The 19,925-nt window shown below is 45.9% G+C and overlaps 1 protein-coding gene across 2 annotated transcripts in view; it reads left to right on the plus strand.

Moving 5' to 3' along the window:
* The first annotated feature begins 1,530 nt into the window (after positions 1-1,530).
* MYLK (myosin light chain kinase) overlaps positions 1,531-19,925 on the plus strand; it is a 192,930-nt gene continuing 174,535 nt past the window's right edge. The window contains exons 1-2 of one of the 2 annotated variants that reach the window (XM_007449687.1): positions 1,531-1,560; positions 9,389-9,556. In XM_007449687.1, coding sequence (XP_007449749.1) covers positions 1,531-1,560; positions 9,389-9,556 — 198 coding nt within the window. Of the gene's footprint in view, positions 1,561-9,388; positions 9,557-19,925 lie in introns of those variants that run through there. The other variant, XM_007449688.1, reaches the window with a different exon arrangement.

Here is a 19,925-nt window from a genome sequence, read left to right on the forward strand (position 1 = left end):
GGGGCGAGGGCCTAGTGCCCGCGGGCCCAGCCGCTCTGCGGCATGGGGATCTTTCTGGACCGGGGCACGACCCCGCATCCCCTGCATTGGCAGGCGGACTCCCAACCACTGCGCCACCAGGGAAGCCCGTCATTTGCTTTTTATTATAAGATGTCATTGCTTTTTTCGCTCTCCTTTTCTCTCAAACGGAGTTTTCCAGCAGGTACGAACACTGTGATGCCACAACCAACTGGATGCAGAAGCACATATGAAAATCTAGCTGTCTTCTATTAAGCCAGGCATTAAAGAAATTTGTAAAAACAAACAACTCTTCTTACTAAACTTTTTTTTTGGTTTTGTTTCAGAAAATGTATTTTTCTTTTAAAAGTGTTACTTATGTTAACCTAATGGGCTTATTATTAATGTTTTAAATGAACTACTATTTCTTAGTTTTAATACAGTAAAAATTTAATTTAATACAGTAAAATATTGATAGCAGCAATTCACACACAAAAGCTCTTTGGGATCTTCAATAATTTTAGGAGTATGAAGGGACCCTGGGACCAAAAAGTTTGAGAACTGCTGAGCTAGTGGCTAAGGGGTCAGCTAGGTGTTAGGAGAAGGCCAGTTACTCAAGAATCAGACATGAGCCAGTAGAAAAGCTTAAATCCACATCATTTCTGATTTGGACATCTGCAGTCTGTCCCAAGGTGTGAGTTGCATAGGATGAGAGATTCCTTTGGAACTATGGAAATAAATACCTTCTGTCCCCTGGAAGAGGACTGGATTGGGCATCACCTTGCTACCATGTTTTAGAAGTATGCGCCAGGGACCACTCCTGAAGCTCTCCAGGGGTCAGGACCCACGCTGCTAGGTCCTCTTCTCAACACTGTGAACACAGTCTGTGGAGCGTGACTCAAATCTCAGCCCAGATTCCTTAAGACAGGAGCACAGGAGTCCCCCATCCATCTGCTCTCTGAGCTTGCTCCCACTCAGGGGATCATAAACAGGGCTTCTTTAGCTCAAGGAGGAGGGAGCTGGGTCTCAGGAGGCAAGGGTCCCACAAGCCCTGGGTGGTAATCCCAGGCCACATGTGCCTAGGGATGGGTAGTGTTCCAGGCCAGATGTGGAGTTGGGGGTGTGCCCAGCCCCTCCAAGGACTCAGCTCTCAGCTTGACAGTGTCCTCCCTTTGCTCCACACTCAGATTGGAACCTGCAGCTCTGAACAAGTAAAAACCTGTGAGCTTCCATCCCTGGTTTCCCCGGGACTCCACTCAGAGCCTCTGCGGCTGGCAGCCAGGGGTTTCAAAGGTCACCCCAGCTGGGCGGATTGGAACCACACATCCCTCTGACCGGGTGAAGTTGGCTGCTCTGCGCAAGGCAAGTTGCAACATCTGTGAGCAGTCAGACGAACGCCCCTTAACTTTTCAGTCTGGCCCTGGGCTCTGCTACATCTCTGGCTCTCCTTCACTGTCTTTCTTCTGGGACAGACCTTGGACAGGCGTCTCTGCAGTGCGGTGGTAGAGCGTGGCCGTCCATGCGTCCCGACTCATGGGAGAGCTGCCCGGGGAAGAGGTCACGGTAAGGCGTGTCCGTTCTCTGGTGTGTGACCCTGCCGCGCTGCCTGCTCCGGTGGGTCACAGCAAGTCAGCAGGCACAGCCCACAGCCAAGGAGCAGCTCCTTCCAGGATTAGGAGAGATTAGGGAATTTGTCAGGATTTGAATGCTCTGAAGAGAGAGGATTAAGGTGGGGAGAGGAAGCTGTCGTTGCCTGGGGCATTTGCACCTCGGTGGTTCGCTGTGTTTGCTGTGTGCCTGTGGCTCCGGGGGTTCATGGCTGACGGCCAGGCTTCCAGTGCAGAGCCCACTGGGAGCCCTTCCCTGTAGGGAAGGTATGGTATCTCCAGGATGCCTTGCTACCGCATCAGGTGCTTAAGGACTACGATCATTTAAAATGTATGCACTTTGGGTAGGGAAGCGGGCAGCTGGTTGCTCTAAACCTGTTCTGCTGTGTAACTTGATTCTTGATTTTAAACTTTTCTCTGAGTCTTTTTGCCTGTCTTTTTGCCCTCTCTCTTGGCCATAGTTGAAAGTGTTCCTTTCTGGGTTCAAGAGACAATTGAAAGTGCTTTTGATCGAATTAAAGTCAAATTAATTTAGTGCTGCTTTGAAGGATTAATAAATTCTGCTACTTGTGAAAACCTTATTTGGAGGTGAGCTTTGGCCCAAGCGTTGTGTGTATATGGCGGTCAGCCCTCAGACCACTGCTCTTCTGATCCCCTCCCCCTTCTTTTTTTCTCTTCTTACTTCTGTCTCTTCTTTTTTTTTTTCTTTTTACATCAATATTGGCGTATAATTGCTTTACAATGGTGTGTTAGTTTCTGCTTTATAACAAAGTGAATCAGTTATACATATGTTCCCATATCTCTTCCCTCTTGTGCCTCCCTCCCTCCCACCCTCCCTATCCCACCCTCCCTATCCCACCCCTCTAGGTGGTCACAAAGCACCAAGCTGATCTCCCTGTGCTTTGCAGCTGCTTCCCACTAGCTGTCTATTTTACGTTTGGTAGTGTATCTATGTCCATGCCTCTCTCTCTCTTTGTCACACCTTACCCTTCCCCCTCCCCATATCCTCAAGTCCATTCTCTAGTAGGTCTGTGTCTTTATTCCTGTCTTACCCCTAGGTTCTTCATGACATTTTTTTTTCTTAGATTCCATATATATGTGTTAGCATACGGTATTTGTCTTTCTCTTTCTGACTTACTTCACTCTGTATGACAGACTCTAGGTCCATCCAACTCACTACAAATAACTCAATTTCGTTTCTTTTTATGGCTGAGTAATATTCCATTGTATATATGTGCCACATCTTCTTTATCCATTCATCCGATGATGGACACTTAGGTTGCTTCCATGTCCTGGCTATTGTAAATAGAGCTGCAATGAACATTTTGGTACATGACTCTTTTTGAATTATGGTTTTCTCAGGGTATATGCCCAGTAGTGGGATTGCTGGGTCATATGGTAGTTCTATTTGTAGTTTTTTAAGGAACCTCCATACTGTTCTCCATAGTGGCTGTACCAATTCACATTCCCACCAGCAGTGCAAGAGTGTTCCCTATTCTCCACACCCTTTCCAGCATTTATTGTTTCTAGATTTTTTGATGATAACCATTCTGACTGGTGTGAGATGATATCTCATTGTAGTTTTGATTTGCATTTCTCTAATGATTAATGATGTTGAGCATTCTTTCATGTGTTTGTTGGCAGTCTGTATATCTTCTTTGGAGAAATGTCTATTTAGGTCTTCTGCCCATTTTTGGATTGGGTTGTTTATTTTTTTGTTATTGAGCTGCATGAGCTGCCTGTAAATTTTAGAGATTAATCCTTTGTCAGTTGATTCATTTGCAAATATTTTCTCCCATTCTGAGGGCTGTCTTTTGGTCTTGTTTATGGTTTCCTTTGCTGTGCAAAAGCTTTGAAGTTTCATTAGGTCCCATTTGTTTATTTTTGTTTTTATCTCCATTACTCTAGGAGATGGGTCAAGAAGGATCTTGCTGTGATTTATGTCATAGAGTGTTCTGCCTATGTTTTCCTCTAAGAGTTTGATAGTTTCTGGCCTTACATTTAGGTCTTTAATCCATTTTGAGCTTATTTTTGTGTATGGTGTTAGGGAGTGATCTAATCTCATACTTTTACATGTACCTGTCCAGTTTTCCCAGCACCACTTATTGAAGAGGCTGTCCTTTCTCCACTGTATATTCCTGCCACCTTTATCAAAGATAAGGTGACCATATGTGCATGGGTTTATCTCTGGGCTTTCTATCCTATTCCATTGATCTATCTTTCTGTTTTTGTGCCAGTACCATACTGTCTTGATTACTGTAGCTTTGTAGTATAGTCTGAAGTCAGGCAGCCTGATTCCTCCAGGCTCCGTTTTCGTTCTCAAGATTGCTTTGGCTATTCGGGGTCTTTTGTGTTTCCATACAAATTGTGAAATTTTTTGTTCTAGTTCCGTGAAGAATGCCAGTGGTAGTTTGATAGGGATCGCATTGAATCTGTAGATTGCTTTGGGCAGTAGAGTCATTTTCACAATGTTGATTCTTCCAATCCAAGCACATGGTATATCTCTCCATCTATTTGTATCATCTTTAATTTCTTTCATCAGTGTCTTATAATTTTCTGCATACAGGTCTTTTGTCTCCTTAGGTAGGTTTATTCCTAGATATTTCATTCTTTTTGTTGCAATGGTAAAGCAGGTTACAAAATTAATGCACAGAAATCTCTGGCATTCCTTTACACTAATGATGAAAAATCTGAAAGTGAAATTAAGAAAACACTCCCATTTACCTTCTGTCTCCTATTGATCTGCATTTAACTGGTGCTGAACAAAACCCCCTGGGTAGGTGTATGTGACTCCAGCCACCGAGCACTGCTCTGCCGATAGAGAAATTATTGCAGAAGCCACGCAGGCCCTCTGGTACTCTCAACTGGAATGTGGTCATTAGGCTGGATGAGGGGTTAGAAGGGAACAAGGATGGTTTGGTTTGATTTATAATTATTATAATAATAATTATTGGTAGAGCATTCCAAATATGCTAGTAACCATTAATTGGCAGTGTGGACGGAATATGTTTATGCGGCTGATGGCAGTGGGCCGGGTGATGGGCCGAGCAGAGCTGTTTGGTGTGCCTGGCCAGCCTGGGATTGGGCTCTGATTCTGCCTGTGTGGTGGTTAATAATTGCCCTCCCCACCCTCCCCCACACCTCACAGGGCACTTGCTGTATTGACTTGCCTGTTCTGTTTCTGACCTGAAGCCAGACCTTCCCTCCCGCCCAGGGATGGAAGACTTCTGTCTTCTGTGTTTATGGGGCCGAGCATGTTCCTTTTGATGATAGCATCCAGGGCCTTCAGGAGACCTCAGAAGGTCAAGATCAAGAGGATTTATAGAGAGGATTCTGAGCCCGATGTCACCACTCTTAGTTTCCAGCTCCCCCGAAAGCAGAGTGGAAGAGTCTTGTGTCTTTGAAAGCCAGAAGTGAGAGCAGAAGCGGGTGTTACATTCCCCCGCCTCCCTTTCTTTATGCAACTCCCAAGCCTCTGCCTATCGCATCTCCCATTACTGGGGAAGGCAGGAAATGCCTAGTCTGGGTCCGGGGGCCCTCCAGGAAGCCCACAGGATATGGCTACGATCAGAATTCAGTTTGGTTTCCACTTCTTAGCTATGTGACCTTGGACAAATGTAGTTGGTTTTCTGAGCCCTGGTGTCCTCGTTTGTGAAAGGAACATAATCAGAACTGCCTTGCAGGACCAGGAGATTGAGTGAGATTAGGGCTGAACACGATGTCGGGTGCATGCACCTTGCCCGTTCCATGCTAGGACACACAGGAGAGGGCTGCGGAGGCTGTCAAGGGGCCCCAGGCCCTCCTACCCACCTTCTCGTGGTCTGCCATATGCTTCCCACTGCTGTTATACAATAATCCCACTCAGATACCCTTGCCCTGAGGATAATCAGGCTGGCCTGGGCTTGCCCTCCTTGGTGAAAAGGGTCTGTCCTGCAGGGTTGGGGAACTTGCTTTCCCTTTGGGAGCTGGATGATGACCATGTTGACAGCTACCAATTATTGAGTGCCTTTTATGCTGTACTAAGTGTTTTATATATACTGTCATTCACATCCTCCCCTCAACTTTGTGAGACTGATATTATCATTCTCATTTTATAGAAAAGGAAACTGAGGCCGGGAGAGTTGAAGTACCTTGCCCAGCTAATAGCTGGAAAGTAGCAGTGCCCTGGACTTGCGGCTGGCGACGACCCTTGTGATACCTGCCCTCACTCCACCCCACCCCTGGTGCTGGCAGCACAGAGTGTATTTGTCAGCTCACTTCAGTGGCAGTGGAGGAGGGCAGAGGGGACAGTGTCCCCTCTGGGGTATGGTCCTGGGAGGCTCTGCAGGATATAAGAACCCCGTGTTATCACACTCACCACACACACACATGTAATTAATTGTTCACTGCTGTATCCCTAGCCCCTAGCTTGCAACATGGTGGATGTTCAATAAATTAATTTAATTTATTATTATTATTTTTTGCGGTACGCGGGCCTCTCACTGTTGTGGCCTCTCCCGTTGCGGAGCACAGGCTCTGGACACGCAGGCTCAGCGGCCATGGCTCACGGGCACAGCCGCTCTGCGGCATGTGGGATCTTCCCGGACCGGGGCACAAACCCGTGTCCCCTGCATCGGCAGGCGGACTCTCAACCACTGCGCCACCAGGGAAGCCCCAGTAAATATATTTTAATTGAGTGAATGACTATATCCTGATTCTTGCCATTAAAATTATATCCTGATTACCTTGAAATGGTTCTGCAAGCACATACACAAACAATGATATAAATATGGCAAAATGTTAACTGTTGAATCTAGGTGATAGGTATTTGAGGTGCTCATTTTATCATTCTTTCTACTTTTTTGTTTGAAATTTTCCATAATGAAACTTATTTTTAGTTTAAAATTTCTATATCATTAAATTCCTATTATTATTTTCCTTGTAAATATACACTCATGTAACTGCCTGATATTCTACTGTATTTAACCAATTCTCACTGTTGGATATTTAACTGTTTTTTTTTTTTCTGTTTCTATTTAACTGGATTATTTTTCTGTTTATTTTCCTATAAGTAATGTGATTCGCATTCTCATATATAAATTTGGGGCTGTATCTCTGATTCTTTCCCAATAATACATTTCTAAATGTAGGATTACCGGGTAAAGAGATGGACATTTTTTTCAGAATCTTTTTGACAAATTGCTTTCCAGAAAGATTGCTTCAGTTTATACTCCTCAGAAGGGTATGAGTACCCAGAGTCTCACCGGTATTGTATGTTATCTTTCATTTTAAATGTCAGTTTGGTTAGTGTTTTTAAATAATAACTTGTCCTTAATTTGCACTCTTGGATTCTGATTGAGGCTAGGCAGCTTCCATTTGTGTTGTGGTCATTTGTCTATCTTCTGTGAACCGTCCAAGTGATAGCTCTACCCATTATCTGTCAGGCTGTTTTCTTATATATAAAATATCCTAGTCCTTCATTCTTGTTGCAGACATTTTATCCCAGATCATCAAATGCCTTTTAATGTTGTTGTTGGTATGCTGTGTCATACGGAAGATCTCAGTGTTATGTGTGTGTGGTAGCAGCTGTCACCTTTCTTGCTTATGACCCCAACCTCAGACTGCCTTCCCACCAGCCAGCTCTGACTGCTAGTAGGAAGCAAGAGGGTCCAGTGGGGGACTTCCCTGGTGGTGTAGTGATTAAGAATCCGCCTGCCAATGCAGGGGACACGGGTTCGAGCCCTGGTCCGGGAAGATCCCACATGCCGAGGAGCAACTAAGTCCATGTGCCACAACTACTGAGCCCACATGCCACAACTACTGAAGCCCGTGTGCCTAGAGCCCGTGCTCTGCAACAAGAGCTGCAGTGAGAAGCCCGCGCACTGCAACAAAGAGTAGGCCCCTCTCGCTGCAACTAGAGAAAGCCCGCATGCAGCAACAAAGACCCAGCGCAGCCAAAAATAAATAAATTAATTAATTTAAAAAAAAAAAGAAGGTCCAGTGGTTAAGCATAGGAGTTTTGGTGCCAGACACCTGGGATCAAATGCCAGTTCTGCCCCCTACTAAATACTCTGACCCTGGGCAAATGACTTAACCTCAGTGAGCCTCGGTTTCTAATCCATAAAATGGGATTGATGAGATCATCTGTCTCACAGTGTTGATGTAAGGAGCAATTGAGCTATTATTTATAAAGTGTTTAGAATAGTTCCTGGTATATAGTAAGTGCTACATAAATTTGGTTTTTATTGTTACTTACTACAGTGAACCTGTGAGTCTTATCATTTGGAAAGGATTTTGTTTGCAAAGCTAATACCTCATCAGTGAAAGAGAAAGCTGGCTTTGTCAAGCAGGGGATGTGCCCTGTTACAAACAAACCTAGGTCTTTGTTACTTTAACTTGTAACCTCCATTTTAGTTTTGTTAGACGTTATTAACTTTAAACAAACTAATTACATGCCCAGATTATCACTGTTCATTTCTGTCAGCTCACCCCACTTGGCATGGGACGTAGGCTTGTGACTGACGATCCCAAGAAAATGAACAGAAAAATAAAAACTGGAAATACTCTTCCTCTTCAGTTTAGCAGACGTTTGTTGCAGGGCTGTGATAGGCCAGGTACCGTGGATTCCATGCTGAGTAAGATGTGGTCCCCAACCTGGAACCATCCCAGCCTGGTGAGGCTCCTACCTGGACTTGAAATCTGGAGCAGGGATACCTGGGACATATTCCAGGGGGTGGCAACGGGTGTCCAGTGACCTTGGCTAGGCTCTGACAACCTGGCTTCTCTCGACTGCTGCCTGTTTTCCCAGCCTGGTTCTCCAGCCTTTCCTGTGGACTTTGAGAGCTTCCCTACTCCCCGTCTTTCCAACAGATCCCTTCTCCATTTATGAGAGCCAGAGTCCATTTCTGTACTTTGCAACCAGGAACTGATTCATACCTGTTACTAATTCCACTTCTAGAATTAATCCTAAGGAAATCCCTTTGTTCCAATCAACCTGCCAGCCCCCATAGACATCTTGACTAGTCCCAGTGGGGCCGTGGACCAGGAGTCAGGAGCCTGAGGTTTACTTGCCAGTGATGCCATCATTTTGCTTTGTCTCTTTGAGTGAGTGACTGACCTTCTCTGGGCCTCAGTTATAAATGGAGGAGTTAGCCTGGATAACCTTAAAATGCTCCCTTCTCTGACGTTCTATGACTTTTGAGGCTTTTTCACACTCCGGTCCCCAGAAGTGGCTAGGGTCCTCCCTGGCCTTGCTTCCTTCCCTGCTTTCAACCCCGCACTCACCTCACCTCACCCAGGATCCTTGCCGTATTAACCCTAAACTCTTTTCTTTCTTGGACTGTGGATCCCATTTTTCTTCAGCCCAAGAGCCCTCACAGTTAGGCAAAAGCAGCTTTTACTTTCACCTTGAGTGCCTAATGCAGATACAGATTCTGAAGGTTGAGTGACTTAAGTATGATTTCAGATATCCATTGTAAAATCGCAGAGAAACATCTGATTTCTCTGTTCCTGATCTAGCTGCCCCCTTCCTGGAAGTTCTCCACGGGCTTTTGGGGAGACCAGGACGTGGCCCTGGGAGCTGGCGTCTGGGGCAGACTGGGCTTCAAACCCTGCAGCTTTGCGTGTAGGGGACACAGGGACTCTCATTCCCAGAGAGGAGCTCCAGGCGGCCCCTGACCTAGTGGGGCTCCCTGTAAAGCCCACGACGCTGCGGCCCCAACCAGCACCCTGGGCACGTCGGCCGCCTGCAGGGAGGACGGGCTGTACTTTGTCTCGTCTGACCTGATCTTCCTTCCTGTTTGCAGGCCATGGGGGATGTGAAGCTGGCTGCCTCGACACACGTTTCCAAAACCTCCCTCACTGTGGATCCCTCGAGAGTCAGCTCCATGCCCCTGACCGAGGCCCCTGCTTTCATTTTGCCCCCTCGGAACCTCTGCATCAAGGAAGGGGCCACCGCCAAGTTTGAAGGGAGGGTAAGGAGTGAGGCTGGGTGGGCGGCTTGCAGGGGATGTGGGGCAGGGTGGTTGCTTCTGCTCCAGCCTTCTCCTCGGCAGGCTGACCTGCAGAAAGCCTGCTTTCCTTCTGGACTCACAAGTAAAGTGGATATACGCCCATTGGCCCTATTTCTTTTGTTTATGGTTGACTTCGGGCCGTGCTGGAGAATTTGGGGGTGGGGAGGGACGCCGATGTTTTGCTATTAATGCAAGTCGTGTTCTGGGTTCGTGCACCTGATTCTAGGGGAAGAAGAGGGGGGCTGGTGGCAGGAAGTCTCAAATCTGACGATTGAGAACTAACTCTCACTTTTCTCTCACTTCCTACCTGGAAGGAGTGTTTGGTTCACTAACCCTCTCGTGTATCCACATGGTACATCCAGAGCAATGGGGTGGGAGCTAGGACCCCTTATCTCAGTTCTGTCACCTTTTGCTAATGGGTACTGGTCTCTTGTCCTTACTGGGCCTCCATTTCTTCCTCTGCAAGCAGGCAATGATAATTCCTCGTCCACCTTGTACTAGAAAGGAGAAGAGAACGATGGGAAGAATAGCTGTAAGAATATTGAGGTTATGCCCCATTGGAGAGACTTTTAGTAAGCTGCTGGCTCAGGCCACCAGGAAGTCAGATCATCAGCTTGATGCAGAGATGCACGTGGAAGTCAGGGGTTTGCAAGTAATATTTGTCCTGGATTAAACACGGACGATCTCCCCCAGGAAATGCTTTAGCAGCTAGAAGGCTTTGATCCGAGCAGAAGACAGCTGAGGTGATGAGGAACTCATAGGTTGTGCTATGAGTCTACAAGTTAAGAGCAGGGACCTGAAAGCTTGTGGAATGAAGGAGTCAAGAGCATCACTCTTCCTGGATGACACCGGGCCTTGCCTCTGTTTAAGTGGCACGTTTGGCTGCGTGGTCCTCTGGAGTGTATTCAGGGGCTATGTGCTCTGCACAGGCCTGTGTAGTTAACTGTTTGCTGGTGGATCTGACGTTCCTTGTCGTATGTTTTACTAGAAGAAGGGGAATGTTGGTGATGCTGCTGAGGGGTCTGTTTCCTCTCTCTGGGCTCTACCAGGATGAGGGCTTTTTTTCTGTTGCCCTGACTGTGGTCCCTCCAGCCCCACATCCCCACAGCTGGCAGGAAAGAAGCAACTGGAGCCCTGGGGATTTAGAAATGGGAGTGAAGTGGTGATGCACACGACAACGTGGATGAGCATTGAAAACACGCTAAATGAAGGAAGCCACACACAGCAGGCCACCGGCCGAATGACTGCACGTATCTGAAGTGTCCAGAACAGAAACAGCTATAGCGACTAACAGTAGATGAGTGTGGCTGAGGGCTCGCGGGGAGGACTGGGGAGTGACCGCTGAGAGGTGCAGGGTTTCTTTTGGGGATGATGACTGCTCTGAAATTAGGTAGGGGTGGTGGTTGCCCAACTTTGCGAATATGTTATGAAACACTGGACTTACGCTTAAAAAATTCAAAGTGAACTTGTGGAAAACGGCTTAGCAAAGCTGATCCACACCCACCCTCCTGCCCTATTGCTTGCCAGAGATGAACTCCTCCCTCACATTCAGAGAGTAAGAGATGACTTAGCTTCTACGGATGAAGAGGCCTTGCTTCCTTTGCTGACTTTGGAGGTCATGAAGGAGCGGAGCCTTTGGGCTGTTTGCCCTGGAACCTTTGTAGAATGAGCACTGGCCCAGGAGCCCACACACTGGAGATCTCTGTTGCTCAGTTATCCTCTAGTTGGCAGGTCAGACCTTCTCTGGACCTCAGTTTCCTTATCTGAGAAGAAATAACTAGTTGTTTCTATATTTTCTGACCTGCACGGATGTGAAAAGAAAGCGAGCTGAAGAAGAAAATGGTCAAAGCAGTTAGTTCATAAAGTCAAGAAGTGTAGTAATAACAGTATTTTTTTTAATGAGGTGACATTCATATACATAAATTTAACTGTCTTAAACAATTCAGTGGCATTTCATGCATTCACAATGCTGACTGCAGTATTCCTAAAGTAGAGCATTCTCTATGTGAACATTTTATTTTACTTATATTGAGGGAATAGTTGACTTTGTATATTACATGTGGGCTATAGGTCAAAGGGAATGTGTTCCTTAGAGGTCAGCCTTCGGAGCTCTGTTACCACTCACCAGCTTCCTGGAATTAACCCAGAGCAGCACCTTGAGACCATGCTGGTGTATAGTGGACACAGAAGGAAGACAATTCCAGAGAGATGTTAGGTGGAATGCCTGGCTCCATCTCAGAACTTGCAGAGAGAAACACAGAGGGAGGGGGTGTCTTAGAAAGCGCTCTGTAAACTAGCATGCTGTGAGTGTGTATTATCACTGAAGCAAAGGAACACCTTGCATCAGGGAAGGGCCATGTCAGGTGACTCCAGAATGAGGAATTTTTGTTTGCATACAGCGATGCAGATGAGCAGCGGATGTTCCTGACCTGGCCCCCTCAGAGAAGGGAAAGGTAGGGTGGTGGTGACCTGCGTGACACGAGCTTACAGCCGGAGTTTCTAGTTTTAAAAGACCGAGCGCCAAACGGTCATCCCCTGATCACAGCCAGGGTTTCTCTGCCTCTGGGGCATGTTAACCTGCTCTGCTGTGGCCATTTGACCTGTCCTGCAGCTGACCCCTCTGTCCAGGCCCTGGGACGCATCCTGTTCTGGAGGCTCGTTCTGCACCAGCCAGTCCTGCTATCAGTTTCACAGCGACCTCAGCTCTCCAGTCACTGGGCTCTTGCAGAATCTCTTACAACTGAGCGACTTTTAAAAGAAGCCCTCAAGCTACTTCTTAGGCCCAGGCTGGCACCCTTCGCAGCCAGCAGGAGCCCTTCTCTTCCTTGCAGCAGCCCTCAGGGCCTCTGTCTGCTGTCCTCTCCCCCCACGCCCCTCTAAAAAGTTGCCACTACCAGCTCAAGCCCTAAAGCCTGGGTGTGGAGGGTACTAGGATGTCCCAGCTTCTGCAGAGGGCACGGGATCCTCCCATAACTGTAGAAACACAGTGAACCCCACAGATGTGAGGAAGTTATAAAGGTTTGTTTCCTACTGCCTTCTGAAGCTGGTAATCAGAAATTGGTTCAACCTTGTGTTTTCTGGTTTTATTCCTGAAAGAGGTAAAAACTGTTGCCTGCCCCCCCTCCTCTTTATCCTATTTTTAGGCCAAAGACTTAATGAACCCCTCCCTCCCCACCTTCCTCTTTCTATCAAAAAGACTTGGTGACCCTAAGACAGGACCACAGGTGCCCCCTGTGGTTCTTGTCTTTTTCTGAGAAGCTCCAAACTGAGATGTTCAGCTCTGTGGGTCTCAGTCCGTCACATCCCTTAGGGTTTTTCCACTTTGTGGCAGATACTTTGGACCAACATGTAACCCACGACCAACCCTCTTTGCCCTTCCCTTTTCCATTCTAGAGGTCATTGCGAAGTTTTCCTTTGCGGCTAAGAGTTGCTCAGTGACACATTTGGCTGAAGTCAGCTAGTGTATTCCTAGGAAAGCATTTGCTTTTCTGATTAAAACAAAACAAGGGCTTCCCTGGTGGCGCAGTGGTTGAGAGTCCGCCTGCTGATGCAGGGGACACGGGTTCGTGCCCCGGTCCGGGAAGATCCCACATGCCGCGGAGCGGCTGTGCCCGTGAGCCATGGCCGCCGGGCCTGCGCGTCCAGAGTCTGTGCTCTGCAACGGGAGAGGTCACAACAGTGAGAGGCCTGCGTACTGCAAAAAGAGAAACAAACCGAAAGTCACTGGTTCTCTGATATTCCACCCCTCCCCTGCTTCCTGCCTTGAATGCAGATTTGATGGCTGGTGCTCAGGCAGCCATGTTAAAACCATGAGGGAACAAGCCAGAATACAAAGGATTGGTTGGGGTGGGCATAGGGGGTGGGGGGGTACAGCTGTGGAGGGAGCATAAAGACCAGCAGCTAAGAGACAGAAGTCCTAAGGCTTAGAGAGTTTCCTAGATAGGATCTTTGGCTATGGTTATTCACACAGGAAGTTTTACAGAAAGTGTTCCTAACTGATAAACAACACCTAATGAGATGCATGTGGAGATATCACCTAATGAGATGCATGTGGAGATATCGTCTCTTTAAATGATGGGAATAACAGGGGAGAAGACATAACACAGAGAAGGACTAAAAAACCCTTTCAGACCTTTACCAAATCTACCAACAGTGAGGGGAGTGCTTGAGTTGAATGTGGCCGTGCAGTTAAAGCATTCTAGAGGAATTTGTTCCTCCCTGGCTGTGGCCATCTGGCTTGAACCAACAGGGTCTAGGGTCTGTGAGAGAGAGTCAACCATATGGCGCTAAGCGGTGATATAATGTCATTACAGAAAACTACTATTTGATCAGGGTCTACTGATTAGGGCAAAGCTACCTACCCTGCCCCGCTTTTTTTTTTTTTTCCTCTGCCAGCTTAAGGAGATTATAGTTACCAGAACTCATACAGCTTTGGATCTGTGTCTCATCAGTACCACCTTTAGACCCAGGCAACCTGAGCCCACATTCTAGAAATCCCTGTTCCTTCATCTGGCTGCACCCTTGCCCAAGAGCAGGGGATCTCTCTGCTCAAGGGATATACCCAGTGGAGCCACACCATCTGCCATGTTCTGAGCACCCAGGACCCTGGAATTCTCTACCAAAGGGCCCTGAGCCCACTTCTAAGGCCTGGGTGGGCCTATTCCCATGAGAAGACTTACCTAGGCCTGAGTGGGATGGTCAAGGGGCAGCTGTTTGCTTGGGGGGATAAGAAGGTAGATGAAACTCAGATGTGGGGATCTGTTGTCCGCCCACAGGTATAGCAGGACCCTGACAGCATAGGATGGACTGTGCCACTGCCTCGTGAGTGTTGCTGGGCTCGGGGTGCTGGGGGCCTCCAGGGACAGATAGCAGAGGCCTGCACATATCAAGGGCTGACTGAAATGCCTCCAGCTGCTCTGTTGCCCCCGAGGGCGGCTAGAGTGCTGACGGGCTGCTTCCCCCAGCACGGAGTCAAGTGCGAAAGGAGCGAGATGGTAGGAAAAGTACTAAAATTACTGGAGATTTCTTCCCTTCTGCCCTGGAATTCATTCTTATCAGAAAAAGCAAACATAGTCATAGGCCCTGGATGTGCTGTGAATCAAACGAGCTGATACTTTAGTGCCTCTTGAAGTACAGCCCAAATGAGGTTTCAGTCCAGACTGAGGGGCTCAGCGTTCACTGAAGGGGGCTTCACAACAATGGGCTAGCCTGGCCTCATTAAGACACGTTTATGTTTAAGGCGTGGAGGGTGGAGGAATGGAACAGGGAAGGCCTGACCCATGAAAGCATGAATAACTCAATTTCCACTTTAACCAACATTGGTATCCTTCCCCCACTAACTGCCCAGTTCGCTTCTATCTCAGGAGTGCTCAACAACTTAGAGAAGTTTGAAGGAAGCATCTGGTCTGCTTTCTGCCCTCAGAAGTCTTGTTTTTGGCCATGACTTGTGGGATCTTAGTCCCCACCGCCCCCAACCAGGGATCGAACCGGGCCCCGGCAGTGAAAGCGTGAAAGTGCCGAGTCCCAACCACTGGACCATCAGGGAATTCTCTGTCCTCAGAAGTCTTAATGATGTGGTTCTTGAGAAAAACGTGTACCTATAAAATAGTAGGATGTGACAGTATAATTAGATGCTTGAAATAGGTCAATTAAATAGTTTGTACTATAGGAATTTAGAGGAGATTAAGATGAGGTTTGCAGTGGCTTGGAAACTGGTTTCTTGCTTCCTGACTTCTGTCCTTCCAGTTGGTCCTTCCGACAATGCAGGTCTGACTGTGTCACCTGCCTGCCTCAGTCCTCGAACCTGGGATGAGGTTCCTCAGCGCTGCCCACAAGGCCCTTCCAATCAGCTCCAAGCTCTCCAGCCCTGACCCCTCTTCCTCCCTTGCTCCCTGTGGCTCACTCCAGCCCTGCTCACCCACACAACAGTACTTTGTTCTGGTATCACCTTTGTGGAGAAAGGGTAAACAAGGAAAGCATTTTATCTTCCCTATCGATTAGGAGTGGGGGCAGAGTGTGATAGGCCTACTGGCGCCAGGCATATGGTCTTCGTCATTTTGTCCTCATGGTAAAGTAGCTTTATACCCATTTTTAAAAGTTAAAAAAAATTTTAATACAATTTTTAAAGGTTATACTCCACTTACAGTTATTGCAAAATATTGGCTATAGTCCCCGTGTTGTTCAATACATCCTTAAACCTATCTTACAGCCAGTAGTTTGTACCTCCCACGCCCCACCCCTGCAGTGCCCCTCCCCGCCCTCCCACTGTAGCCACTAGTTTGTTTCCTGTGTCTGTGAGTCTGCTTCTTTTTTTATATTCACTAGTTTGTTGTATTTTTTAGATTCTACGTATAAGTGATATCATGTAGTATTTGTCTTTCTCTGTCTGACTTATTTCACTTAGCATAATGCCCTCATATCCCCATTTTTTTTATAGAGGAAGAACCCAGGCGCTCAGAGTAATTACAGACCTTGCCAAGATTATGTCAGAAAGTGAAGGAGGCAGTACTTTAGGGTCCAAATCTTGTATTCCTCGCACTATTGATGTCATCCCTTTTACAGGTCTCATCTGGTTCCTTGAACTCAGTGACTGTTTCTTATTCATCTTTGTGTCCCAGGAGTAGCACAATGCCTGCCACGTGATGGGTGCTCTGTAAGTGTTTGGTTCCCTTGAGAACCAGGTTGGTAGGGTCTGACTCGAGACCTCCTGCCAGTCAAGCCCATAGGGCTTTGGTCCCATGCTTCTTAGGGTCTTGTCTCCCTTTCCCCCATCCTATTCCCTGCTCCCTTCTTTACTTGAGGCCATGCCTTTATCAAGAATGCCCTTCCTTCTCCCACTACATCTTATCCAGCATCAAGGTCCTATTTAAACCCTACCTCCTTCAGGCTACTTTCCTTAAGTATGTCTTCTCTTTAAAGCATTTTAGTAGAGGACAGAGGAGCCATGGTAATAGGTTGTGGAAGATTCCCAATAATCACATAAAATCATTCATGAGTAATAACCGCAGGAAAGAGTTGACTACTTTGGCCTTTTAAAAATGTATTATTCATTAATCATCTCTGTGCCTATAATTTTATTATAAAGAAAAAAAATGATTTAAATGTTAAACTCTTTTTAAAACAAAAATTCCAGCAAAGTAAACATGTTCCTTGCCTTAACCTGTACTTCTGCTCTCCAGAGGTAGCCACCATTAACAATTTGGGTATCTGTCTGGAAATATTCTGTGCAAATATAAGCATAAGTCTGTATATGCTTTTACATATACAAATGGACCCATGTACATATACTGATCTGCACCTTGCTCTTTTCGCTTAACATCTTTTGACCTTTTTTTTTTTTTTTTTTAACAATAGAACATGTGAGTCTGCTTCTTTTTTTATATTCACTAGTTTGTTGTATTTTTTAGATTCTACGTATAAGTGATATCATGTAGTATTTGTCTTTCTCTGTCTGACTTATTTCACTTAGCATAATGCCCTCATATCCCCATTTTTTTTATAGAGGAAGAACCCAGGCGCTCAGAGTAATTACAGACCTTGCCAAGATTATGTCAGAAAGTGAAGGAGGCAGTACTTTAGGGTCCAAATCTTGTATTCCTCGCACTATTGATGTCATCCCTTTTACAGGTCTCATCTGGTTCCTTGAACTCAGTGACTGTTTCTTATTCATCTTTGTGTCCCAGGAGTAGCACAATGCCTGCCACGTGATGGGTGCTCTGTAAGTGTTTGGTTCCCTTGAGAACCAGGTTGGTAGGGTCTGACTCGAGACCTCCTGCCAGTCAAGCCCATAGGGCTTTGGTCCCATGCTTCTTAGGGTCTTGTCTCCCTTTCCCCCATCCTATTCCCTGCTCCCTTCTTTACTTGAGGCCATGCCTTTATCAAGAATGCCCTTCCTTCTCCCACTACATCTTATCCAGCATCAAGGTCCTATTTAAACCCTACCTCCTTCAGGCTACTTTCCTTAAGTATGTCTTCTCTTTAAAGCATTTTAGTAGAGGACAGAGGAGCCATGGTAATAGGTTGTGGAAGATTCCCAATAATCACATAAAATCATTCATGAGTAATAACCGCAGGAAAGAGTTGACTACTTTGGCCTTTTAAAAATGTATTATTCATTAATCATCTCTGTGCCTATAATTTTATTATAAAGAAAAAAAATGATTTAAATGTTAAACTCTTTTTAAAACAAAAATTCCAGCAAAGTAAACATGTTCCTTGCCTTAACCTGTACTTCTGCTCTCCAGAGGTAGCCACCATTAACAATTTGGGTATCTGTCTGGAAATATTCTGTGCAAATATAAGCATAAGTCTGTATATGCTTTTACATATACAAATGGACCCATGTACATATACTGATCTGCACCTTGCTCTTTTCGCTTAACATCTTTTTACCTTTTTTTTTTTTTTTTTTAACAATAGCACATAGATTACCTCATAGGTAGATCTGAGCTAATCCTGAACTTTCTAACCCTCAATTGCTCCCTCCTCTGAATTCTTAGAATACCTACTTATCGGACTCATTTTTCCTTTTATTAATGTGCAGCTTTATCAGTTATTGTTTATTGTCTTTTGCTTCCTCAATGCGAACGAGTTGTTTGAGGTCTAGAGCTGCGTTGTCCAGTAGGATAGCGATTAGCCACATACGGCTACTTAAATTTAGGTTAAATGAATTAAAATTAAATAAAATTAAAAATTCAGTTCTTCAGCCATGCTAGCCACATTTTCAGCACTCAGTGTCCACGTGTGGCTGATAGCTACCGTGTTGGGCAGCGCAGATTATTGAACATTTCTATCATCACAGAAAGTGCTGTCAGAGAGGGCTGATCAAGGCCACTCTTGCATTTAATTCAGTCCCCATGTACTAGAGATCCACAGGTAGAAGATATATTGACAATGGCTGTTCCATTCACAATAGAAATAAGACATTAAATTCTTGATAATTTCCTTAGGGCATAAAATCATTCAAAGAAAAATGTAAACCCTTGATGACCGAATCTCTGTTTTCCATTTTTGTTGAAGAGTAGTAATCTTGGTATCCCAGAAAGCTTGAATGTGCTCCCCAAAATTTCAATAGCTGTCTGTTCCAGGTGGCTCAGAAATTCTCATGACAAGAAGCTGGTTCCTGAAGTATTTAAAGGAAAAGCAGCAGAATGGGAAATGACAGGGCACGTCGTGCTGAAAGTACAGTTGTCAGAAGTTGGTGGCCACTCTGATTCAAAATGCCAGACTAAACAGATTTATTAACTTCTCCTCCTTCCAAATGTGCTATTGAAATGAACGTAAAGGGTTAGAAAGAATTAATTCAGAGTTGCACTGAGAACAGGAGAGGGGAATTAGTGGATGAGGGATTTCCATGGGTTTGCATGGATGGATACATCAGTGCTACCCACCATAACATATAAGTGAGAGCCACATATTTGAGATGAAAGGATTTGTAGACTAGGAGTGGGCTGTAGGGCAGAAATCGGGGTGATTAGAGGATGTTTACTTAATATCTCTGTGGAGAAAACTGAAGCTCTTGGTGTGGATATTAATCAGTATCTCCAAAGAAAGTCTTTTTACTTTGCCACCGGGTGAAATGTGTTGACTGTCCAGTTGCTGTCCAGCTGCTCCATGCCCAGACACTCTAAGTGAAGCCTACCAGTAGACGTGCCCCAGTCAGCGACACGAAGCTTGCAGTCAAGCCCCTCGTTCAGGGTGGCAGGACTACACACAGGGATGCAAAATCTCCAGTTAGAAACTAGCTCTTCAGTCATAGATTGTGAATAGTTAACTCATGGCCACCAGATGTTTGAAGAAAATATTTATACAATATAATATTGCTATCAAGAAAATTGTTCTTTTTCATACATTTTAAAAAAGTTTTATTAATTAATTAATTAATTTTTGGCTGCATTGTGTCTTTGTTGCTGTGCGCGGGCTTTCTCTAGTTGCAGCGAGAGGGGGCTACTCTTCGTTGAGGTGTGCAGGTTTCTCATCGCGGTGGCTTCTCTTGTTGCAGAGCACAGGCTCTAGGCTCGCGGGCTTCAGTAGTTGTGGCACATGGGCTCAGTGGTTGTGGCACGCAGGCTCAGTAGTTGTGGCCCATGGGCTTAGTTGCTCCACGGCATGTGGGATCTTCCTGGACCAGGGATTGAACCTGTGTCCCCTGCATTGGCAGACAGATTCTTAAACACTGCACCACCAGGGAAGTCCCTTTTCTTTTTTTTAAAGTCAATCTATAGACAAAGCTCTAAAGTGTTAGTTAGAGTGACAGAACAGAAGGTAAACTCTGTAAGCTTTGGCAAGCCAAAAGTAAAGGAATGATGAATGGTAAGGTAGAGGAGGGAAA

The sequence above is a fragment of the Lipotes vexillifer genome, unplaced genomic scaffold (assembly GCF_000442215.2).
Source record: "Lipotes vexillifer unplaced genomic scaffold, Lipotes_vexillifer_v1.1 scaffold1378, whole genome shotgun sequence".
NCBI classification, from domain to species: Eukaryota; Metazoa; Chordata; class Mammalia; order Artiodactyla; family Lipotidae; genus Lipotes; species Lipotes vexillifer.